The 26,227-nt window shown below is 41.4% G+C and overlaps 1 protein-coding gene across 3 annotated transcripts; it reads right to left on the minus strand.

Moving 5' to 3' along the window:
- Window positions 1-546: 546 nt before the first annotated feature.
- CILK1 (ciliogenesis associated kinase 1) lies at window positions 547-26,227 on the minus strand. Of its 3 annotated transcripts, XM_075086965.1 has the most exons (15): window positions 26,081-26,166; window positions 22,466-22,645; window positions 20,817-20,871; window positions 19,650-19,790; window positions 18,914-19,035; window positions 17,143-17,222; window positions 14,602-14,734; window positions 13,967-14,138; window positions 13,234-13,401; window positions 10,512-10,808; window positions 9,236-9,426; window positions 8,428-8,579; window positions 6,272-6,400; window positions 4,398-4,511; window positions 547-3,943 (listed from the first exon to the last, which is right to left on the minus strand). In XM_075086965.1, the coding sequence occupies exons 2-15, from the start codon at window positions 22,564-22,566 to the stop codon at window positions 3,789-3,791; spliced, it is 2,010 nt and encodes a 669-aa protein (XP_074943066.1). In that variant the 5' UTR covers window positions 22,567-22,645; window positions 26,081-26,166; the 3' UTR covers window positions 547-3,788. The 3 variants fall into 3 exon arrangements, with proteins under 3 accessions (XP_074943066.1, XP_074943068.1, XP_074943067.1); XM_075086967.1 differs by lacking the exon at window positions 19,650-19,790 and having other exon boundaries at window positions 26,081-26,227; XM_075086966.1 differs by lacking the exon at window positions 26,081-26,166 and having other exon boundaries at window positions 22,466-22,706.

Here is a 26,227-nt window from a genome sequence, read left to right on the forward strand (position 1 = left end):
TTTCTTTACTGAAAGAGTGGTCAGGCATTGGAACAGGCTGCCCAGAGAGGTGGCGGAGTCGCCATCTCTGGGGTGTTCAAAAAACATATAGATGTGGCACTTCAGGGCATGGTTTAGGCAACATGGTGGTGTTGGGTTGGTGGTTGGCCTTGATGATCCTAGAGGTCTTTTCCAACTTTAATGATTCCGTGATTCTGTGATTTCAGTTGGAAGGCACCTACAGTGATCACCTAGTCCAACTGCCCATCCTTCCGCAGTGTTATACATCTGTTTTAATTCAGCATTGCAGTTAGTTTCAGAGAAGTTGACGTCCAAGGACTAAACTATTAGCTTTACACGAGGCTCATGGTATAGTGCAGAAATCACATGCTTAGTCTCAAATCCCCTGCAGAAAGAGCACAGCGGCCAGCGGGCAGTACCCCTCCGAGAAGGCACCACATGTAAGGCTTATTTAAAAAAAAACCCACAACTAAATGAACAAACAAACACCAAATTGAAGTGCTTTTATTAAAGGCTGTACAAAAGATCAAGACTCCAGTCAGTCAATACTTCTTCAAGAGTAACTTTATTCTGGGCAGGAGACGTGACACAGAAGGAATGAAACAAACATTTATAACATTTTTGAACAAAACCACTGAATAAACAAGAATCATTATTTCTTTACTCGCGCTGACAATTCCACCTGCTCCTTCCGCGTAAGTTCAACAATGTTCTTTCAATATATGTTTTCCTCCTGACATTATGGAACATCCTACTCATATCAACAGCCTTATTAGAGACAGAAATACCGTGGAAGTGGGTTTTCTGGCTTGGGGTTGTTGGTTTGCGTTGGTTTTTTTTTGCTAACATCATGGCACTTACACAGTACTTTTAAGAAAATCTGGATTACAGAGGTGAATGAGTCTGCTGCCAGGCTCCTTTATTTCCAACGGCCATTACTATATATTATGTATAAGCCTGAGAAAATGTAAACAGTAGAATTCTAAAAACATTTTGCATAAAGATGCTGCTAAATACTAAAACACAAAGTAGTAGTAGGTTATGTATGATAAATTCTCAGATACGCTGCTTGTCCAGATTTCAGGATAATAAAGACCTACACCTTTTCCGTATCTGTACTGCACACCGAGGCAGCGCAGTAAAACACAGCTCAGTCAGCTCAGTCCTTACTCAGAAAGAACTTTTTCCAACTTCAGTAGGAATTCGCTTGAGTAAAGGCTACAAGTGCTGCCATCACACTTAGCTAATTTTCTGTTCCACTCAGATAAAACTAGCAGAAGTGATTCTGAATATCAAGATTATTAGCTTTTTTTCCCCAAAATAAAGGCTTTAATTTGGGAAAGAAGGAGATATACCGGGCTTAGGTGCCTGCGGTTAGGCAGGATGAATCCAAGCCTCAGCAGCCCATTCTCATGACTCATTTGTCTCCTGCTTCTGCTAGTAGGAATAAAGCGTATGGAACAGACTACTTAAGTTGCCTACTTAGGTCTAGGGATACTTAGAATAGGTTCAGGGTGTTCCCTCTTGAGACCAATTATTCAGTGATAAAATAAATTAAATGATATCTAGACATAAATACAGATATTTATTTCCACCAAGAGAAACAACTATCTTTCCAGTTCTAACACAAATAGACATATTTCCCTTTCCTCTTATCCAAAGACACAGTCAGTGTGTGCTTTAGAAATCGAACGGCTGCTTTATTTTACTGCTATGTGTTGGCATCACTGCTTTGGAAGCAGCTTGGTATAGTTTGGAGTTAGTACTTGCTATGAACAAATAACGGAGTAGCTGAACACACAGTGTGTCCTTGGCACATGCAAGTCTTACATGCATACTTTTTTTTTTAATGCTTAGACCCTTTTGCTCCCTTTTTGTCTGGTACTGTCTCACTGCAGACTGAGTCCATAAAAGCAAACAGTGACCAGTGCTCCTGGCGGTTCCCCCCGTAGCACTGAGCCAGCAGCCTACGCCAGGGTGCAGCTTCCTCTGAGTCCCACACGTTTGCTGTGGGAAGTACTGAAAAGGCCAGCATGCGTTCCCCGCCTCCAGTCCACAGCGGCTGCCCCTTGCGGGTGCCCGCAGGTCCCACAAAGAGGATCTCATGGATACACTAGCCATTCAGCTCCCTTGACGTGGGCGGATGCTGAGAACCATACCTGCTCTGATCCCTTTAGACTGGATTTAAGTCATAAATATATGATTTGCCTGATCTGTTTGTAGAACGAGCTCAGAAAGGTGAGCATTTCTGTACGCTTCTGCAGGAAGATGCATTTTCACAGCGTGCTTCAGCTTTGGTGGTGCTGTTCCAAAATGCAGCTATAAAAGATGTTCTCCCACAGCACTGTACTGTTATTTTCCTTCTGTGGAAGGATGTGCAGGAACAGCCAGATGCTGAACCTTTTGCTGATGGCTGGACCCTGGCATTCCTTTCCAGTGCAGAACTAAACCAGGCAATGGGGCTGTTTTCTTTTCTCTATAACCTGGTAATTCATTTTCTATTATAAACTGAGTTAAACTGCTCTTCAAAGAGCTGTATCAGTTTCTGTGAGATCAACCACAATTTTAGAAGGTTTTTCAGCAGGACCAGGTAAGGTCCCATTTTTCCCAGCAGAGCCTGGGGGCCTAATTTATGAAAGCTGACATATTCTTCACACTGTCAGTGAAGATGTATTGAAGTGAAGAAGAACTGAAGTGAGCTTAAACTGACTCATTTCCTCTGGATTTTTTTTGTTCCCAAAAGTAATTTAAAACAGTTGTGAAAAGTAAGTCAGCTGCATAGATATTGTTTCCTTAAACTCTGCTGCTGGCGTGTCACTAATACTTTTTTACACTGAAACCAGCTTTATAATTCTTAATACTGTCTTAAACATGTCTTCAATCTCATATTCCAAACAGCAACAAAAAAAGAAGAAACAGAATGTGATTTTTCTCCTTAGAAATCATTAGAACATTTAAATGTATTTAACAGAGGTAGGTCCACATTCTGTGTCGTAGCGAACAAAGCCAAGAAGCAACTTTGAAGCAGGATGAAACAGCGCCGTGTCAGAAAACAGATCTACAGAAGGGTATTCACCTTTCACCAAACATGAAGATTCCCCAAATTTGGTAAAAACAAAAGAATGGAGGTGGAAAGCTGGGCAGCAGTCCAACAAAAACCTTTCAAAGGCAAAAAGAAATTAAAAAAAGCCTCCCACTGACTTTCAGCAGTCTCTCCGTGACTGCAAAGGAGAGCTTCGATAGACTGTTAGTCACTCATTTGATATCAGTACAAAGCAAATGAGTGTCGGACAACAGAAGCGTGGCATCAAGACGTGGCATCACTGAAATTATACAGCCTCATTTAGCACATAAACTTCAGAAAATGCCTAATGAATGCCCCTTCCTCAGTACTTCTCTCCCACTGCAATATTGCACCACTTCGCTTTTTTTAATCCACTTTTATAAAAAAGGTTAATCTAATAAAGGAAAAGTTAAATTTTAAAAAAGTTTGTTATAAAAATTTATCATATAAAAATGCCAAACCCCCTAAGCCATATATACAAAATGTATCAGATTTATGAAAATAACTGGACCCAATTATATAACAAAACAATTTTATACAAAAAGGTACAAGATTGCATTCAAATTAATACAAATAAAAGTAAAAAAAAACCCCTTCAAAATGTCTCATTCATAGAAGATCTGTTTCTTTTAAATTTACAGGTATATAAAACAGTATCAAATTGTCTCATGTTAGCCACCATTTCACGGGAAACACACACTGGTTCAGAGAGTATTTCCACAAGTCACCGGTGAGCACCATACTTCGCAGACCAGTCAACACGCCCATGGATCGGCTGAGCTGGTGGTGGGACAGGCATTAACCTTGGTGTGCTTTTGGTAGGTGAATTGAATGATGGCCGTCCAAGATGGGTTCTTACTGACTTCAGAGAAGCATAATCTAAGGGACAAAAGAAAATGCCGCGAGATAAAGGTTCAGTGAGCAGCTGTCCACACTGAACAGCAACTGTATTGCAGGTCCAGCTCCTTATTTCTTCAGGAAATGAGCCTCCTTTTTTAATAGAATTTGCTGATGTGAAACAATAGTGGATCCAATCCCTAAAACCTTAGACAAGGAGTATTTCTATCATTGATTTGACAAGCATGAATTCTGTGCCAGTTCTCACACCACCCGCTAAGGTCCCACTGAAATATGCTGTGGATAAAACCACGTATTTTAAAAACAAAGTAAAAATAAACCAAATCCTCCTTCATATGAAGTTCTGCACTGTTACAAACTGTAGTTCCAGTCAGTCAAATAATTACAAATAAAGTAAAGCAAAGATGCTTTACTTTCAGTGCTGCATATATACAGTATTACCAGAGTAAGGAGACAACTTTGGTACTATACTTACTAGAAGACGGATCCACAACCGGTGCTAACTGAACCCTCTGCCCAGCAGAGCCTACTTCCTTCTTCAGAAATGAAGGGATATAACCACTAGTTAGACCGCCTGATCCTATGGGCCCTGAAAGAAATGGCAAGGAACACTTGAGCTCAACACAGTGGATCTCCCATGCTATCAACAGATGACAAAGGTGTGCACTGACGGGTCATACTCAAGATCAGTCTGACCATGGACTGATGAAAACAAGAACTTCACTGAGGAGACTAGAAATCCACAGATCCTAGATAGACCTGCATTCAGGAGACTGTTGGCATCAGACTGCACTAAAGATGAATGGAGAACAGGTACAACTTGTACTCTTAGGCAATTTCTGCTTTCCGTGACATCTCAGCTCTTTCAAGGTTTCTCAAACCTTTTAAAACTCATCATTTCAGTTGTAATTATTTTGTCTGACTTTCAGCAACTGGGTCCTATGAATGTACACACTCTTCATTTCTATGCAGTGAGTCTGAGGCCCTGCTGCTACACAAAGCTCTTACTGAACCCAGTAAGAGCCCAACTTAATAAACTGGGACAGATTCATGTTCCTGATCTGGAAAGTCAGCTATAGAACTTGTCCCAAAGATGAGCAGGAACAGATCTGACTGGCCTGTAGGACAAACTGTAGAAACTGGAACAAAAATAGTTACAGATAAAAAAGCCTGGAGTCATAGCGCAGATGGACACTAAGCAAGTTAGCATGCACAGATCGGATCCATCGCACATATGCCTATAATGTACTAGAGCAGTACAGCAGCGGCAAAGCATATTGTGGAAAAAGATGGTAATAACTAAAAAAGGGAAAAATCTAATGACATCCTATGCAGCTACAAAAGAAGCAAAAACTTGTAGAAGAGCCAGGAAGGAGACATGTGCTATGTATATAAAGGTTCTCATGTAGTTTAGCCATTTACAACATCCTCCCATCTTGAATCTTTGAAGAACAATTTTCTGATTAAATTACACCCAACATTTTAAGTTTTTTATTTTTTTAAACCAGAGTTTCTAAAGGCCCAAAATGCTTCTTTGGGCCAAGATTCAACAGAAATTTTCTCAAACATTTTCATAACAGCATATGCAAAACAAGGACTGCACTGCAGAACTGTGACATCACATGAAAACCTGAAGCCAAGGAAGATTTAGACAGTAAATTATGTACATAGACACAATCTAGAAACATCAACGTGTTTAAGTATATCTGGTAAAATCTAACGTAAAAATCTACAAATTAATTACTTCAAATAATAAGGATTAAATACCTGAAATACCAAAAGCCACAAAAACCTGAAGAACAAAAATTGAAGAGTTTTGCTTTTTGTCTGAAATTTTTAAAGCTACAATTATTTCATTATTTTAAACAGCATCAATTAAAAACACAAGGATGATAGACTTTGCTTTATTCACGTAACAAGAGAGGTGTGTATGGCTAGTTCAATTTAGACCAGCTTCCTCCTCTGTGACAGTCATTTATGCACCAGCTGGGCTAAAATAACTTGGAAACCTGAAAATATGACTTACAAAATCTTACGAGGGAAACTGAAGGCAAGGTGAAGTCTTTCAGGTTGAACAGACCTAAGCTGTCCAACCTTCTATGCATGTGGTACTTCAAACCAGACTTTTGGGGATTTATTAGAAGAAATTACTATGTTTCAGTTTAAGGTAGTCTCCAAATCCAAGGAACGGCGCTCATAACCAATTTTGACAGAAAGAACATACACGCTGGCAAACATCTTTGGAGCTGACCACGTGTTAGAAATGGGTGATCCCCAAAATACAGCTGTCTGGAATTGCAGAGACATCACCTATTATCTTTTCTCAGAATGTTAAAAATAGCTTCTTACCTGAATTCATCCTGTTAACACTTCCTCCCAAAGCAGAAGCTTTCCCAGGCAAACCGGAACTGGGCCAGGGATTAGGCGGAAGAGACTCTTTGTTTGAAGTGGAGACTATGCTATTCCTTGTGCTTATTCCTATGGCAAAAATTCAAAAATTACCACGCTGAAATTTCTGCTGTTACACAGGCTTGCGTTCATTCCGTCTGATGCACAATCTTAGAGCAGATGTCCAGTTCAGTGAACTTAAACAAAACCTTTTCACTCTTAACATGCCCCTGGTTTACTTCCCAACCTCTCATATGGGAGTGCTATGACTAGCCACAGGCCCTAATCCTGCAAAGGTGATAGTGTAAGTAGTTCCACCAGCATCAACGGCTGCTTATGTCAAGGGACAGGACAAGGCCACAAACGTTCTCAAGTCACAGAAGGCGAACCTTGCTGCATAAATTAAATCCATGCTTCATGTCAAACACAACTTTTTACAGCTTTTAGCCTAACAGTGACAAGATAACCTGAGGGCAAATAATGGTACATTACATTTCTCACAGTACTGTACTGTTCTTTGGTGTATCGACTGAAACCACGGATTGTGCAAACAGTTTGCAGTAGAGTTCATACACCACATATTATTTGCATTTAATATACATCCCATATTTAAGCAGGGTAACTAACAGGCAAGGATGCACTCACAATTTATGGTAAAGCAAAAGCAGCCTTGGGATCAATGTGTTTTATAAACTCCTATAGTAACACAACTTTTAGTTGTGTTTAGTTTAGTTACCAAAACTCTATTTAAACAAACGAATTTGAAAGACATTGAAATTAACTCTTCCAGGAGAAAAGACTGAGTTTAACATTATGATACAGAATCACAGAATCACAGAATGGGAGGGGTTGGAAGGGACCTCTGAAGACCATCTTGCCCAACCCCCCTGCTTGAGCAGGCACACCCAGAGCAGGGGGCACAGGAACGCATCCAGGTGGGTTTTGAATGTCTCCAGGCAAGGAGACTCTACAACCTCCCTGGGCAGCCTGTTCCACTGTTCTGCCACCCTCACAGGAAAGATGTTTTTTCTCATGTTCGGGTGGAACTTCCTGTGTTCCAGTTTGTGCCATTGCCCCTTGTCCTGTCATTAGGCACTACTGAAAAGAGCCTAGTCCTGTTATCCTGACACCCACCCTTTAGATATTTATAGGTAGTGATGAAATCCCCCCTCAGTCTTCTCTTCTCCAGGCTAAACAAACCCAGTCTCTCAGCCTTTCCTCATAAGGGAGATGCTCCAGTCCCCTGATCACCTTGGTAGCTCTGTGCTGGACTTGCTCAAGCAGTTCCGCATCATTCTTAAACTGGGGGGCCCAAAACTGGACACAGCACTCCAGATGTGGCCTCACCAGGGCAGAGTAGAGGGGGAGGGTAACCTCCCTCAACCTGCTGGCCACAGTCCTTTTAATGCAGCCCAGGATACTGCTGGCCTTCTTGGCCACAAGGGCACAGTGCTGGCTCATGGTCACCTTGCTGTCCACCAGCACTGCCAGGTCCTTCTCAACAGAGCCGCTTTCCAGTAGTTCAGCCCCCAGCATGGGGTTGTTCCTCCCCAGGTGCAGGACCTTGCACTTGCAATACCTTCTAGTTTACTTAATTAATTTTGAAGTATTAGTACTACAAGTAAATGAACTCCCTTTATAAACAGAAATTATGAAAGAGAATGCATTTATATTCAGCTCATTTTAAATACAGGTAGACATACTGTCCACCTCCTGTACTTCATCCTGCCCCAGTGCTGGTCTCAGTATAGCAGAGGTTAACATGAAGACAGGCATGCAACTCCTCTATAGCAACACGGATTTGCATTCTATTTAACTCCAAGCTACAGCAAAGCATATTGCTACTATTAGTTAGCTTCTGTTGTTCATGGTATAATATACTCATGAGGTAAACATAGGGCACTTTCTTCTCCAGTCTAGAAGAGCAGCCTCATCCTTCTTAGGGAAACAGGGAATAGCTTGGCACATTAGCAGACATTTTCTAACATGTTTCCAAGTATAAAAGAGTATCCAGCGGGAGGCAGAAGTACCAACAATCCTGTCCTAATGTACCAATGACTATTTCATACTGCTCTTGGAATCACAGGAAGAAAAAGAGATAAGTATTTTTTACTAACCAGGTAGATACCTAGAATGTCTCAAGTAGTGTTGCTTTGCTGCAGAAACTCGCAATGTGGGAGTGTCCTGCCGTGGAAAGGTCACATGGGACGGTGCACTGCTGCCAGAGCCTACGGCATCCGAAGGCTTCAGGTCCAAAATGCTTTCAAATCTATAACCCAAAAATTGCTACCCTTAGTCCAATTCTTACAGCATATGTTTATCCACAGTTGGCCTTCTCATCTCCATCCCATCTCCAGGAATCATTTCCTCATACTGTGTTTGCTACAGCATAAACACAGAGACAACAGGCAATATTTTCAGCCTGAAGCCATACAAATGCCCCTGAAAATCAGATTTGTGCTTCTAGTTCCTTTTAAAGTTTTTATAAATCATTCAGTAAGTTTTCCTCTACTGTATGGTCCATAGAAACTGCAGCTTAGAGTCATCTAGAACAGTTTATATGAATGGAATATGTCAAAATGTTTCATATGTGAAATAGAAAGTATATATTCAAAGATTAACTTGGGAGGACTTAAGCTAAGCGTCATTATCAGTGGTGAAAAATTAACAAGGAGGGTAGGAGGATAGGAGGGTATACTGTATAGGAGGGTATACTGTCCATAAAAAAGTGTTTTGCAATTCAAAGGTCAGCATTCAACAAACAGCTGAGGCAAAGCAAGCGAGAGACAAGCTGCATGTCCTTTACTGGCCTGCATATATGTTTCTAGATCCATAGAAAGTGTAAAGAACAACATTATGAAAAAAGAGGCACAGCCTAAGGAAGTAAGTGCAATTAGCACACGTTTATAAAAGAAACCAACTTACCTACAAAGAGTTTCATCACTCTGCCTCTTCTTGTTTTTCAAGTCCATCCTCGTGATGGATGAGCTGAAATCAAGGTCTTCCAAGTCATCCCAGTCTTCAGAACTCTTCACTGTTCTAGCAAGATGTCCCCATCTTCGCCTAGCTTTTGGTTTAAGTTCACCATTTATATTCTCAGTCCCAGCAGATGTTTTCTGTTATAAAGATTGAAAAGAAACAAACCCACGCACTTACACCATAAATCAGGTGACAGGAACATAGAGGACTTCTTTTTCCTGTCTCAAAGAATAATAGTGGTAGTAGAGCTGTTACAACAGAACCCTGATCTTTCATTACGCATGCTAAGAACACAATCTGTAGCCTGTAGACATTATTATGTATCTTCTACATTTCATCATGTAACGAAGTATCTTGCACTGACAGAAGAATAGATTTCTTAGGTCTCAATTCCAATTCTACTTACATTTCACTATACACCTCCCAAACAATTAGCATGTGCTCAATTTTTATCTCTTGACCCATCTTGGGAGTATAAAACCACATGCACGTTCATGTTTCTACAAGCCTGTGCCTAGACATTTATAAAACATGTTTTTCTTGTGGGACAGCATAGGCACAAATCTGTGTCTCTTCAGCCATTTAGGCTCATCAGTACATTTCAACTTTGTGCAACTCTGTACATGGCCAATACAGACCCTACTTAAGACTGATCACTTAGCAGCAACATTTGCACTGTCTGCTCTTGTCATCTATCATACGAATCCAGTCTCCCAAGAGAAATAGTAGGTTCTTACGCTGAAAGAAGAATCTGTTGTTTTTCATGGCCAGTACAGAAGCCCAAAGGGACTATTATTCTCAGTCACAGAAATTGGATGCCTTAAATGGATGAAGGCAGTAGTCCCCCTCCCCCTCATTTCATTACTATTTAGCTTAATACTTTTCTCTCTGACATCAATCCCATTAGTATTCTGACCACCATACATCCTTTTCACTCGTATGAAATCACAGTGTCATCCTTTAAGTAGTCCTTTACAACAAAGGGAAGCATAAATGGCTTTGAAATGAGAAATCAACTTCCTTGTTTTATAGCAATTAGATTTAGATTTCAACAGAGTAACTTCTGGTTTCTAGCAGAAAGGTGTAACTATTCTTTATTCCCATTTCCTGTCCTTTTAGTAAAGTATAAGAACCTTGAAAGAGAACAAGAAAAAGAAACACAATTGAGGAAAAATCAGGCAGTATATCAGAAAGCATAATTTTACGCTAGATGGACTTTTACCTGCTGAGGAACCTTATTGTGAATTGCAGGCAGAAGAACCTGGTTAGACTTGTCCTCCTGTAAGTAGTTACCATGCTCAGCCCCAGAGTTGTCTGTCTTACATGGGTACACCAAGTGCTGAGAAGACTGGCTTTGTTGAAGAGGCCTTGATGAAATGCGGGCGTGAGGTTTTGGAGGGGGTTGTGCTGGAGGGACAGGTTTAATATGCAGAGACGATTTATTATGCAGTTCCTTTTGTTTTCCTAGTTCCTGAACACCCAGGGCATGCCCAACCTGGAAGTACGGATATCGAAGTGCCTAAAACACAATGAAGCTGTCAGGATCCAACTTAGGAAACCAAAGTTTTTAACTTACCCTAGCCCTGTGTGACGGTACAAATTTAATTTCCTCTTTTCTGAGGTGGGAAACAGCAGAAGACCCATCTCAACACTAGATTCTAGTGAGCACAATCCACTTCAGAATAATGCTGCAATAGTAGAAAAGTTTCAACAGATACCAAGGTATGAAATCCTCTGTGGACTTGGACAAAAGGAAAAGGTCCTGCAGAAGTCAGATACTTATCTAGATATATGGCATCTAGAGGCACATTTCATTATGGGCTGTCTCTTTGTGTGTGTGTGTGCATGCGTATGTGCAAACATATGCATGCCTGTCATTATAGATTCAGCCATCAAGACTTGAATGACCCCAGAGACATGCAATCTCTTCCATTCTCCAGTTCCAAGACTGAATCAAGTGAAATAAATAAAACCCTTATGAAAATTAGACACTCTCTTTTTTGGAAGACGTGTTGGTAAAAGTATCTTTATCCTGCCTTACAAGTAATTAAGGAGTTGTCAGTAAAGTCAATTAATCTCTGCCACTCTTTCTGTTTCAGGTATACTCGTCTTCCCTTCCCAAAGACCTCTCACTGCAAAAAGCATCTAAAAGCTCAGATTCCTCACCGTATTTGTACCTTACTGTAAAATATTTGTTAATGGCTCTTAATTCCAAGTTATAGTCAGTATTTTTTGCTTTTCATTACCTTTGACAGTTCTTCATGTATTTTACGTTTTAACTGCTTTAATTAGCTTTAAAGCCTTTTATTACAATTTGTACTGAAGGTCTGATACAATCACAAAGGTTCAGCTACGGTCCTATTGAGGTCAAGTCAGATCTGAACCCAGAATCACATCTGTTTTTCAAAAGGTGCCCTGCTCATTTCATTAGTTGGGTACTACCACTACAGTACTGATACCTGAAATCAGTGGCTACCGTCAGCAACATCAACCGGAACGTTATATGTGCAATACTGATATGCTTGTGTACAGGATGTTGGGACTTGTCTACAGTGCAATTGAGCCTGCAACTGCCCTGCAAACTGCCTTGCATAAGCTAGCTTTATCCAGCCAACACTGGGCTGGATGAGCAGGCAGTGAGGTGGATTGAAAGCTGGCTGAACGGCCAGGCCAGTAGTGATCAGTCGAACAAAGTCTGGTTGGAGGCCAGTAGGTATCAGTGTACCCCAGAGTCAATATTGGGGCAAATACTGTTCAACATCTCCATTAATAATGTTGATGGTGCTGCAGAGTGCATCCTCAGCAAGTTTGCTGATGGCACGAAACTGGAAGGAGTGGCCAATAAGCCAGAGGGTCGTGCTGCCATCCAGAGGGACATCGACAGGCTGGAGAAATGGGCTGACAGGAACCTCATCAACTTCAACAGCGGGGAAATACCAAGTCCTGCACCTGGGGAGGAACAACCCCATGCACACCCACATGCTGGGGTCAACCATTTGGAAAGCAGCTTTGCAGAATACGACCTGGTAGGCACCAAGTTGAACATGAGCCAGCAATATGCCCTTGCAGTAAATAAGGCGAACAGCATCCTGGGCTGCATAAGCAGGAGTGCTGCCAGCAGGTTGAGGGGGGTAATCCTTCCCCTCTGCTCAGCACTGGTGAGGCCACACCTGGAGTGCCGTGTCCAGTTCTGGGCTCCCCGGCAGAAGAGAGAGATGGACATAATGGAGGGAGTCCAGTGAAGGGCCACAAAGATGACTAAGATACTGGAGCACCTCACATATGGGAAAAGACTAAGAGAGCTGGGACTGTTCAGCCTGGAGAAAAGGCTCATGAGGATCTTATCAAAGCATGCAAATACCCGAAGGAAAGGTGTAAAGAAGATGGAGTCAGGCTCTTTTCAGTGGTGCCCAGTGACAGGACCAGAGGCAATGGGCACAAACTGAAACACCACGGGTTCCCTCTGACATCAGGAAACACTTTTTTACTGAGGGTCACTGAGCACTGGCACATGTTGTGTAGGGCAGGGGGGTTAGCCCAGACGACCTCCAGAGGCCCCTTCCAACCTCAGCTGTTCCATGATTCTGTGACACATATCAATATCAGTAAAAGAATGGCATCACACCCTTTCGCCATACCTCCTACCTTCACTCTGCTGCTATTCACAGTGACTGGATTATACTTAATTGAGGTGTACTTATACACACCGCAGTCACATATTTCATCACTGAGCACACACCTCATGCATCTGATGTTGCATGCAAAATATTGAGTGCTCTCTTTTAATTACTCCCCTTTCTCTTGCAAATTGTTCTTTGCTTCTGCTTTTCTTCCTTCCAAGAAGTGCACTCCTGAGCAACCGTCAAATGACTGTCTATAAAACGTGTCTTGCAGTGAAAGGAAGCGTCATACACAGATGAGAGAAAAAGAAAATAAAACCAAACCTGACTAGCTGTTGGCCGCTTTTTGGGGTCCCACTGCAGCATGTCTCTCATGAGCTGCACCGCTTCACTGCTAGCATTGGGTATGAGGGTTTTTAGGTTGTTAGGTACACACTGAGGCCAGCGAAAATTCATGGAGGCTGAAAGTTGGTAGCCTTCAGGCCAGTCATTCTGGAAGAATGAGATTTCCAATCACAAAGAAAGTTCAGCTGTAAAATACCATAGTGCCTAAGTACACTAGCATATATTCTCCTCTCAGCAATAGACTGTGTCTGGCTAACTCTAGACTATATTAACAATTTCACTAGAAATTTCCACCTCAAACCTCTGGTGAGACGTTAAGTCTTGCTTTACATCCGACTAAGTCAAAGGCACAAATGGAATCAGGAGATAGGAGTCTTGCCACGATTCCAATTTCTAGCCTCTTAAACCATAGGTTTATACACAATATACAAAAGAATATGAAATTTCTGCCTAATGAAATTACAGTCTAATGGCTTTGTTTGCTGTTCAGGCTCTATTTCTCCTCCTCTAAATGTCAGGTTTTATAGCATAATTACATAATTCTTATTTCACAGAAAATAAGTTTTAATTTAGTTTACTATAACCGAGATCAATATCATACAATAGCAGTAAGCGTGAAAATGGATTATTTTAAATGCTTACTGCTATTGTGCCATTCAGGATTGCAGAACACCTCTAGCATTGCTGCAGTGTGGAATGTCACCTTAGCTACCTTTTTTGGCGTTCCCAAGACTTGGCAAATTTTGAATATAGTATCAATTTCACTGGCGCCTGGGAAAAGAGGCCTCAATGTGTAAACTTCTGCCATTATACAACCAACAGCCCAAATATCTATTGGAGAACTATAGCTGGTGGATCTCAGAAGGACTTCAGGAGCCCTGTACCTGTAAGAGGGAAAAAAAAAAAAAAAGAAGAAACAAATCCCAGCAATCAACACAATTCAAACAGACACACATGAAACCATTCAGCTCTTCATTCTTTTCTGTTAAGAGCAAACATCCCTTAAAAAGCTCCTATTCTCTCCTATCCTATACATAAGACTTGATTTTTTTTTCTAGAATGAAGAATTAAAACCTACATAAGGTCTGGTAAACTTCCTATGCCTTCTTGACATGCAGCAATCCCAGCACATCCCACCTGCCTTAAAAGGCTCCCTCTTTGTGCCTGTGCTGCTGCCACCTGTAAACTGTCTTGCACTAACTGAAGCTTTTCAGATTATGTCAAGCTTAAATAAGTTTCACAAAGAGAAGGCATCAAAAGAGGTATTACATTCAGCATAGATTTAGTGCTCTACTTTAAAGGCTCGATTATAATTTTCACACGCTGTAGGTGAATACTAGCACTTACCATCTTGTTGATACATAATCGGTGTAAGGAGGTCTAGATCGGATTTCTCGGGCTAAGCCAAAGTCTGCTATTTTCACAAGTTCTGGTCCCATGCAAAGGAGGTTTTCAGGTTTCAAGTCTCTGTGAAAGAACCCTAAAATTCAAATGAAATATTGATGTGCATTGCAATGCCACCCCAGTCGTAGCCTTTATTTTCCACCTGGATTGTTTTGCTTCAGTTCTTACTGCTGAAGCTTGAATAGCACAACACAGAGTTGGAAGTGTTATGTCATCAACGGAGCTGGTCAGTAAAATGGTTGTTCAGTCAGACTGTGAAGAACAGTATACACAAGTTGACTATCTTATAACAATTCAGAGCATTCAGTCAGATAGCTCCCTTTCAAGTGACACTTCTTTAACATAAAAAAAACGTGCACCATTTTAATGTTACTTTCATTCTAATTTGTTTGAAACTGTCCAATGAAGACATAAAAAAATTACTTCAAAAGTTTGTTTAAACAGAATACTAATTATAACATGAGGTAATTTTTTTGCACATTGAAACTTCTTTTGACATCTGAGAACATAATAATCTGCAAGCACTCAATTACTCATCGCCCTATCAGACAGAGGATCTCACCATATTTTTTTAGAGCTCTCTGCATTTAGGAAAACTTGATCACAAATGAGCATTTGGCAAGAGGTCTTTCAATACAAATGAGGGAAGAGGGCTAGAGTATTACTGACTATTGTCTCTGAAATTTGCTTCCATTCTTAGTCTGGAAAACTTGTCCTTATGCTTCTTTCTTGCAAGCATCTGAGACCACCATTTTCCTATAGCTCCCTCTGTAGTACCTTACTAGAGCTCTATCACCTCCTTTTCAGAGACCTTCCAACATGCTTAGTTTTTTCCATGGCCTTGAATATGCACCCGCAGAGAACAGAATAAATGTTCACATAAGATGTGTCTACATTTTCCAGTATAACTATATTAACTTCTGTTTGTTAGATTAATGCATGACACAGTGCGAAAGACATAGTGCTTTAATTTTACCAACCAGCAGATTATATCCTTCCTATGAATTTTAAGCAGATGTTCTGGTGGCAGCTTGAGCTACTGCCCCCTTGTGGAAGGTGCCAGACAGATCAATCAAGGTTGTTTTCAGCGTTTAGTACAACCACTTCTGTATTTTGCTCCACAGACATGCAATGCTCCAACAGAATGCTTTTGAGCCAATTTATTTCACAGCAAACTTGTACAAGGAGCAATTGATCGTGTATTCAAATATGAAAATATGCCTAGAGTTTGGATGGACAATGAACATAAAAAGTTTACTTGACAAGCATTTCTATGCCATACAAGAGGAGAATGGGTAAATAAAGAGAGGGAAAAAAAGTTCATGTCATTTTTCCAGACCTGTTGCAGAGAGAATCTTGGGACACCCAGTCTTACACTGTGAGCCACAAGACCATCCTGTCAGGCTTGCCATGAATTTCCAGATCTTTGCATCTACAGATTTGAAACATCTTGGCAGAGATATCAGTCTAGTGTGTGGCAGGTCAGTGAACAAGACAGTTTCAACACAAAATTGTTCATTCTTTATAGCTACAGTAAATTAAACAGCAGTGAAAGGGATTCGAAAAGGTTGTGATCTATCTGACAATTTATTAAAGACAAGGTGACCTTAGTTTTTGGCAAATAAATCATATTATTTTTCTGGGTTTTTTTCTGTTTTTAAGTATCTTGTATCTCACTGGAACAGACTGGAATTTCTAGTTTCATTTCAGAAGAGTATCCAAGCTGCATTAGAATAGAGAATAAAGCCATTAGCTTGAAAATGTTTTGCAAAACAAAGTTAATGCATTCTTCAAATGAACTGAGATGCTGGTCCTACAAGCCTTCCACTTCCAGGACTTTGGCCACTGATGTTAGCACTCTTCTGATAACCCTGAGAGCTGACCAGCAACATACACTGCAGTGTATTTACCAGGCAGAATTGCAGAGGGCAGCAAATCAGGGTGAGGAAGTTTCATTAAAGTTGTGGGTTTTTTGTTAGGTGGGCCTTGTTACTACTGGCTGGTACACCAGCTTTAGCTTTTAACATTATTGTAAAAAATAGTTGGAAGGCCATGCAGTGAAAGCTGCTTGTCACTCAGACTTTATTTCCTTAAGTATATATTACAGAGAATGTGTGTTATATTCAGATTATCTGTGTGTACCTTGAGAAAAGAGTAATTTTTCCTTTATTCTCAATCTCAGGGACCTCTGAACCTATCAAGAAATGTGCCCATTAACATCAGATCAGTTTTAGAAAGTGGCCAGCTGCCAGTTTGAGAAAGTAGAAATCTACAGAAAAAGAACTGAGCAAGCCTCCAGACTATAATATCAGGCAACTATAAAATGTAGGTATTTTCAGTAATCTGAGTTTCCCATATAGTGCCATTCTTTTGATCACACCCTTTACTAAAGTTAGTAACGTAATTGTTAGTGTACTCATGAAAAACTTACACAGACACTATCTTGCTCTAATTAAAAATATTTATAGCTAAAACATAACCTACCATGCTTATGGATAAATGCAAGCCCTTGCAGGATTTGATACATAATATTCCTAACTGTTGACTCAGGAAACAGTTTGTTTCTGTGGGATAAAAGGGAAGAAATAAATATTAATGATTACGTTCACACATGAGCTTATGGTATCTAATGAACCAAAGATAAAAGGTAACAATGACAATAAAACTGCTAGATACGTTAGGCACTCTCAGGTAGTTTAGTTCTCCAAGGAAATTTACACAGTATTGGCAGAACACCCATATTCCGTTATATTAAGACTATGTGATGTCATGTTAAGGCTATGTGGGACAGTGAATCAAAAAAGGAATAAAAAACAGAAGGGAAAAAAGAAAAAGAAAATTGGCCAAACAGAGCAAACCTCAGCATGTACAGGTCATGAGGCATGCTCTTCAAGACAAAAAAGGTTTGTGTTAATTTAGTGCTTTTCATGCACAGTTTCTTCTGGCTACTCTTCTAGAGCGTACACAAGCCATACTTTTGACTTTCCCTTGTTATTATCTAACACCTGATGTGCTACTTCTTTCTATTGTGTCATCTGAAAAAAGTGTCTCATCTGCTACTACTGAAAACAAGGGGCTCTTCTCACAATATTCAGGTGAGATCAGCCATGGCAGACGGTTTAAAGATAGCCCCTCTTACCAAGGGTTTCGGATCAAACATCTCTGTACCAGCTGCCTCTCGTGCCAAAACACAGCAGAGATGGACTGGGTGGAAAACAGGGACAACTTTATTCAGAAAGAGCCTAACAGTGAATAAAGATGATGGCCTGGGCCTTATTCAATTTTCTGAGCTTGACTCCCCTCAAAAAACATGACCATCATGTATTTCAGTGGTGAAATCAGCTACGAGAGTCAGCTTTTCATATTTGCTTGCTTACTTTTTTAATTACAGCGGAAAGAGAATCATTTTTCCTCTCCAGTCTCTTCCAGCAAGACCGGCAATTTTAACTAAGACTTAAGCAAATAAATCACATTGTTAAAGGTTTGATTTATACAATGTCTAACCAGTCCAAGGCCTAGCTAAACTGCAGAGAATGAGTAGCACAGTTTTACATTCACCTGCCCTTTTGTTTTCATAAGGAGGGAGGATGGAAAATGGCCACCCCAGAGAACAGTTCAAAGCAGGGAGCTTTTTTGCCCCAAATTATCCTCTGGGGGATGCTGTCATGGCCCAAAGGCTAAAAATAAGACCATATTAATGCTCTGGCAAATATCAAGAAGCTGTATTTTATTGAGAATGCTGACACATAAAATAGGCTGTCTTTGGATATACCAGTTCAAATTGCAAGGAAAAAAAAAATGCTAGAAGCAATCCAGATGTGACCCCTCATGATTACCATTTCAACCACTTTTTATTTATTCATTTATTTGAGGCAGCCATAAATGAAGCGGTGGTGATACCACCCTCTAACAGAAAAAGCGTTGCTGGTCGGAGTACTTACCTGGAATCCAAAAGTTCTAGGTTCAATGCCTCCACAATGTGAGGCGTTAAAAGTCCACAGTTCCTAACTCTCAAAAGAGTGCCCTACTTATCTGCCAGGCTAATGTGGGAAGAGACACTGGAAACTCTCACTAAACTGTTTGGGATATGCTCAAAGGTGACAGCCACGGCTCCTACTGCAACACACAGCTTTAAGCCATAATGATCTAAGCCTGAAAAAAATGATCCAAAGTCCTTTGGAAAGTAACAGGGGTGTTAAAAGTTCATTACACAAATAATTAACTTATATCAGGAACAGGTGATGCTGTTACATACCTTTCTTTCATTAACTGATAAAGATTTTCCTTCATGTATTCAAACACAAAATACAGATGATCATTTTCCCTGATAACTTCTTTCAGCTTTACTACATTGGCATGGTTTAATTTCTTCAAAGACTAGAAACAGAAAATACAAACAGGATTTTACAAGGGTCTTACTCTAATGAAAAACGAAAAACTATTTTACTGATGCAGAAGATTTGGCTTCATAAATTCTTCAATATTTTAAATAATCAGACAGCTCTGAGAACAAAGACATGTATTACCAGATAAGTATACAGTATACGTATAAATTTAACGCACCAGTCAATCAAAAGCCCACTATCTGGCATCACAGTAGGCACCAAAACATTTGCATTTTCTCTAGAAGTAACTTTGTACTTGTGGCGGAATTCATATTCTTCTTTGTTGTACTTACACTGGCAATGGTCAGGTTAGACTCAGGACTAAATATAACCCTGGAAATTCTTCCTTAGTATTGTGGATTAACCCTGGGGGGCAGCTGAGTTGCTCACCCCCCCAGTGTGATGAGGGAGAGAATCGGAAGGGCAAAAAGTGAAAAAACTCATGGGTTGAGATAAAGACAGTTTAATAGGGAAAGCAAAAGCTGTGCACACAACCAAAGCAAAACAAGGAATTCATTCCCTGCTCCCCATGGGCAGGCAGGTTCAGCCATCTCCAGGAAAACAAGGCTTCATCATGTGTAACGGTTACTTGGAAGACAAACTCACTCTGAACATCTCCCCCTTCCTTCTCTTCCCCCAGGTTTTACTGCTGAGCATGATGTCATATGGAATATCCCTTTGGTCAGCTGGCATCAGCTGTCCTGACTGTGTCCCCTCTCGGCCTCTTGCCCAGCCCCAGCCTACTCTCTGGTGGGGAAGTTTAAGAAACAGAGAAGGTTTGAGGTTATGCAAGCACTGGTCAGCAGTAACTAAAACATCCCTGTGTTATCAACACTGTTTTGGTCACAAATCCCAAATATAGACCCATACAAGCTGCTGTGAAGAAAATTAACTCGATCCCAGCCAAAATCAGCATTCCTAGGGCTTCATTATCTCTTCTCTTTAGATTTTCACTGTATTCTACATTCATTCTTGCTGTAGCAACATAGTACCAATACATGGAACTGTAAGAAAAGTGACATAGGTCTCCTGCGTGTTTGCAACAGTAATGGCAAAGACTAGAAATTAAGGGAGGTCCTTGGAACATACCCTTAAAGCTTTGCTGGTGTCGCAATTTCATTCCAAATGTCTGTCCCCAAACCAACTACCCAGAAACTGTCCTAAAGGAGTGTAGATTTAGACTGGATATAAGGAAAAAAATTTTTATAGTGAGGGTGATGAAACACTGGCAAAGGTTGCCCAGAGAGATTGTGGAGACCGCATCCCTAGAAACATTCAAGGTCAGGTTGGACGGGGCTCTGAGCAAACTGATCTAGTTGAAGATGTCCCTGCTCACTGCAGGGGGGTTGGACTAGACGATCTTAAAAGGTCCCTTCCAACCCAAACCATTCTATGATTCTAAGAAACTACTGCACATACAAAGGTTACTGCTGAGCAAAGGGCATGTGTTCTCAAGCTCTGAAAAACAAACACCAATCAAGTCCGGGTTTTGTGATAGGAAAGCTCTCTCACTCACTCACTGCTCACTGCAAGGAGGAAGCAGCTCTCTACAACCAAGTAACCTTTTGTAAGACCACAGAATTATAATAAGAATTTTTATGAGACTACAGACACCCCATTCAAATGCAGAGCCAGGAAACAGACCTGTAGTGCCATATGTCACAGCTTATGTTGGGGGAGTATTTGATAAAAGGGGTGGACAGAACTTGATGTTACCCCAAAACCTGACAGGGCTCGTCTAATTTTAATTCAACTATTGAATGAAACAAGTACCTTAACCTCTCGAAGGTTCATGCATTCCTCCCAGGAATAAAACTTTCTCTTCATTCTACAATAGTAGAGGGGGAAAAACGATTAATACTTGGTCAACATCAGCTGGTCTTAGACCCACAAGTCTCATCACATCTTAACAATTCAGTTCTTCCATCAAAATATAATGTGTTATCTCCTTTGTCAAAAAACTTGACATCCCTAGACAAAGTACACTCTAACAGAATTTAAAAGCATTACTACTACACAGGATTGCCTTTTTTCATATATATATTGCTGCAAAAATTTCAGAGCCTTCAACAAGTCAGGGCATGCTATTTTTCTTTCCAGTATACAATGTGGTGGAGTAGAGTCTAATTGTAAAAAGGATAAGGGTTATGACAGTTATGAACAACTCAGACTAAGTTTTGAAACAAATGCAATGAAGACAAACTAAATCACTTCACTGGGTCTCCAGTGCTGTCATATTCTTCTTGCTCCTCTTCTCTGTATTTTGATTTTGCTGTAAGTTCAATACCTTTCCCCTCTAAGTTGTATTTCTTCATTTTCCAATGTCTACTGTTCCCCATGCTTCTCCCTCCCTTGCAAATTGCATCCATCATGCCAACAACTGCTTTCCAAATTCTGCCCTTCCTTTCAAGCTTATAAGCAACTCTGCTCTAACAGAAACAAACTGCGTGGCAGATCTGTTTTCCCCTAAGCCAGAATATAACTCTGAACACAGTATTTGTGCGTAACATATGGTCCTATTTGTTCATATGCATTTTGATTGTGACTCAGTTCTTTCACACATGTTTTAGGACCAACAGGACAAAGGCTTACATGTACACACACACAGAGAAGAACACAGAGAAGAGCACAGAGAGAGTACCATCTTCTGATTTGTTCTGAAATTTTTTGTTTCCTATCATGTTGCAAAATGAAAAACAAAGGTGCCTCTGGCAAGGTTTGATCCAGGAAAAACACCTTTGGCACAGAGGATTTAGAAAGTTGCTGAAGCCAGCTATTGACTGTTCATACAAAACAGTATTGTAATGAAAGCTCTTTTGACAGTATGTCCCTGGGTCATGGTCGGTATTTCAGAAAGGTGCCTGCAATGCTTTACAGCTGTCACTTACCACAACTAGGACAAATAAGCCATTTACAAACTGAGCTCACTGCTGAAGCGGCAGAGAAAATCTGGATTTCTCATGGAATTTTAAGAAAATCTTAAGCTGAAAAGACCAATATGTAATAGCACATAAAGATACAGATAATGGACAATGAGATCCATTGTGTTAATTACCACTGCAGTATTGACATTCTGCTGGAAATCAGACCATGAAACGTATGTTCCATGTAAGCAGCAGGGAAAGGGCTGCAGAGTCCAAAGCAGCATTGCAGAATACTCTAATGTACACAATACATGTTTGTCTGCACACAGTAGGAGAGTGCTGTTACAGTAAGCCTGTATATCTCACCGTCTTTCCCTTATGCTGGGACTTTGGAGGATACAAGGAACCTGCGCTTTGCATGCTGCCCCAGCACAACTCCAAATACAAACGTTGCCTAGAATGTGAAGTACTCAAACCAGCATGGGCAAACGATGATGCAGACCATAGAGTGGAAAAACCTGGACCATCTATTGTTAAGTAACAAATGAAAATACTTACTTTTTAATGGCTATTAGCTCTCCAGATTCAATGCTTCTCCCTAGGAGGACAGAGCCGTAGGTCCCATCACCAAGCTGTCTGATAGTTGTGTACCTATTCATGATGAGGATACTTTAGCTGCAAGCGCATTTCAGTCCTTAGTTTTTCTTGTGTTTCTCCTCCGAGTGTAACCAGTTCTTTCTGTGGCAGCATAAATATAGAGCACTCAGGACAGTGTGAACAGTTGCAGGAATCATGTTTTCAAGACTTAGCCTTTGGTCTGAAAGCACAGAACATAATCCGTTTGATTTCTGTACCCTTCCGAGATTGCTTGTTTGCATACTCCATTCTCCTCCAAGAGATATTCCTTGTAAGCTATAGACAGACACATCTTGGTCTCTCACCAGGAAGGGCCAGCCTGGATGTAACTGGCTACGTTCCCCAAATCCACTGTGAAGTGAAAGCTAGAGGTACTTTACAGCAAGCTTGTAGGCAGCCCTAATGGGAGAAACCATTACTAATGGCAGAGGATAAAGTCTCATTGCTGGAGGATACAGTTTGCTATCAGAAAAAAAGAAGCATTACAGTAAGATAGGAGCGAAGCTGTTCTAGCCAAATTGTCAGACATGTAAGTCACCACCTCACAAGCCATACTGCCATCAGTTAAAACAAACCCATTTCCTGACATTCCATAAGGCCCTATGCTAGAGATACAGCCGTATGTATCCCCTTAAACAAAACCTTCAGAAGATGAATGCTATATTCATGTCAGATAAGACTGAATGTATTTCACCACAGCAGCCCTAAGCATGAATCAGTCTCTACAAGAAGTGGCTACATCAGATTATCTAGCTCACCTTTTGTCCTGACACGGCGTGAACAACAGATATCTAACTTTGCTAGATAGACAGATATCTATCTTTGCTAGGTAACAAAGCAAAACAAGACATTATTCCCTTATTTAGTGGTTGCTAGTATTTCCTACACTTCAGTTTAGAACAAATGTGGTCTATTCTATGTAAATTAACCATACATTTGGAACAGAACAGAATTCCCCTGCAATGAGGGTTTGGTCCCTGCATTCTCTTTTTCCCCAGCTCTGAGAGGGTAGCAATATTCATGGCTGGTGACTTTTGCCTTCTGTAACCTGCATTTGAACCGCATTTCCACCACTTTTTTTGCAGCAGCCTTAAATCTCTCCTCCATCTTGCCTTATTTCACAAAGCCAAATTATGATTTTAGAAGTAATGGGATTATGTTGCTCGAACTCTGAACTGACACCAATGCAGAGCCACAATCCTGCAGATGCAAGATGTTGTGAAGGTCCTTCGTTTTTGGTCTTCTAAGCCTATCAGTCCCACTAACACTTATACAGAACAAACAAACATCAGGAAATATGATGTTATTATACCTTTTGACAATTTTACACATCATGTGTGAAAAAGAAACAGCATGTCTCTAACACTATCTTAGACACTGGGTTGTGTCTCAGACAGGCAGGAGGAATTGCCCTCTAGCAGTACCCGTTTCTCTCCACATACCACTACAGAGAACCACGACTGAGCACCCTACCAACCTAATCCCTAATACTTGCCAAGGAACACAGAGTCTGTCTGTAAGAACAGCCTTTTGGACTACCAGTTTCTTTTTGGCTGGTTTTAAGGCTGTGCACGTGCACAGCATAAAGCTACATTTAGGCAATGTTCTGCATTCAGGTTAAAAAGGTTTGGTTACTCCAGCTAGCCAATGACTGGATGGCAACTCAGAAGCTTGGCTCCCAGGACTCTATTCAGATCCTTGGTGAAAATTTCAAATGACAACAAAGCCTTGCATGGTCTCCTAGTCCGAAAATGTAGTATTTATTAGTACCCAAACAGATAATTTTATACAGAAACTTCAAATCGAAACAGATGGGACTTGTGGGCTTTTCAGCACATACTCCCCTTATGACAGGTTTCTGAAATTGTAATCATAACAGATGTGATGGCTTACAGTTCACAGACCATTATGCTGCCCCTGGCTTACCATTCACACATCCCCTTCCCGGGGACTGTGACTGCAGAGTGGAGGAGCCTCTCTTTGCCTCGTGTTTGATAGCCGCAACAAAACAAAAGATGCGTAACACTGCCAGCACGTGACATTGCTAGTAAAAAATCACCAATGGCTATCATGGACAGATTGTTTGTCTGATGTCTCGTGAACAGATGAAGTAGGAAACATAACTGCCTATTCCTTACTGGGGATACTAATTTAAGCCCTTTCCACAGCCACTGACTTTCACAAAACTTGTAAGAAATTATCTCTGCGATTCCAGCTCTGCTGTTGAGCGTGACCAAAACAGACAAATTAATTGAAATATTTTTGAGGCATAAAGGGGAGGTAAAAAACATAGAGAGGAAAAAAGCATCAGAAAATATCAGTGAGGAACGCATGTTAAAAAACATGCCAGGATGCACAGAAGTTAACTTGGCTCCTACGGAAACACAAATCCACCTGTGAAAATCCACTGAACAAAACCTAAATAAAGTCTTCTTTGGTTAATTAAATCTATAACATCTCTTGTTAAGCTTAATAGTGAAGTTGTTTTTAAAAATTTATTTTACTTTGCAAAATTTATGTTCTGTCCTTAATTTCTTCTGCTGTCTCTCACCTTCAACTATGGGAATATTGAAACCTTAGCCTGCAGACTGTTTCACCTAAGCAGAGCCCCAGTGAAATCACTGAAAAGAGCACAAGTCCCTGACAAGCAGTGTCCAGAGCTGCAGGATGTATAATCCAGATAAGATTCTGGCCTAGAACAACAACCTAGGCAAATTCACATCGTCAGAGGATGTAAATACAAACTGCAGAACTCTCTTGGAGCAAACGAGTGTGTTGATACTAACAGAAAAAAGTAAAAGCCTTATTTTCACCATTCTGTAACAACGTATCCAGACTTTACCTCACCTTTTCCCCCACAAAAATCAACCAGCAAAGCCCCTTTAACAGCAAGCCTAATTTAATGTATCAAACCGACTTTCTGACTGGGAGTATAACTCAAATTTACTATTTCGCTTATGGATGTTTTAAAAGTATCCTCTCCCGTTTGAAGGGCCGCAAGCGCCGAGAACTGAAAGTGAAACTGGCTCGCTCTCTCCCAAAGCCCAGAAACGCAAACAGTAAACAACCCGCAAGCGCCTTTCAGAAATCTGTCCTGTGCTTTGGCAATCACCCGAAGGTGTTACTGGTAGGATGCACTGAGAAAGGCGCGGCTTAAAGCCGCGGGTTTCAATCGCTGTTGTCCCAGCAGGCGCTGTTTATGTTTGTTAGGGAAGGTTTCGGGGGTGCCCCACGAAGTGAAAACCGAGTCAGGAGCAGCGGGAGGAATCAGCCCCTCGGGGGCACTTGTGAGAGGGAGGGTGGCGAGGCGAGGCGAGGCGAGCCCCTCCGCCCGCCGGGCCAGGCCGGGTTCGTGGCTCGCTCCCGCCCGCCCTTCGCGCCGCGGCGGTGACCCGTGTCCAGCCTCGGCCCCGACACACGCGAGGAACCCCGCTCCGCTCGTTTATTTTACCAAAGAACCATTCTCCCGCCGCCCTCGCCCCGCCGGGCGCGCGGGCAGGAGCCGGTCCCGCCGCCGCCGTGCCCAGCGGTACTCACGGCGTACGGGGGCCTCTTCTTCAGCCAAGCCCCGGCCTGCGGCAGCCGCGCGGGAGGCCCCTAATGGCGGCGGCGCCACCGCGGGCCTCTGGCGCAGCCAGCGCCGCCCCGGAGGAGCTGCGGCCCAGGGCGGCCGCCGGCCTCGCT

Source organism: Phalacrocorax aristotelis, chromosome 3, assembly GCF_949628215.1.
Source record: "Phalacrocorax aristotelis chromosome 3, bGulAri2.1, whole genome shotgun sequence".
NCBI lineage: Eukaryota > Metazoa > Chordata > Aves > Suliformes > Phalacrocoracidae > Phalacrocorax > Phalacrocorax aristotelis.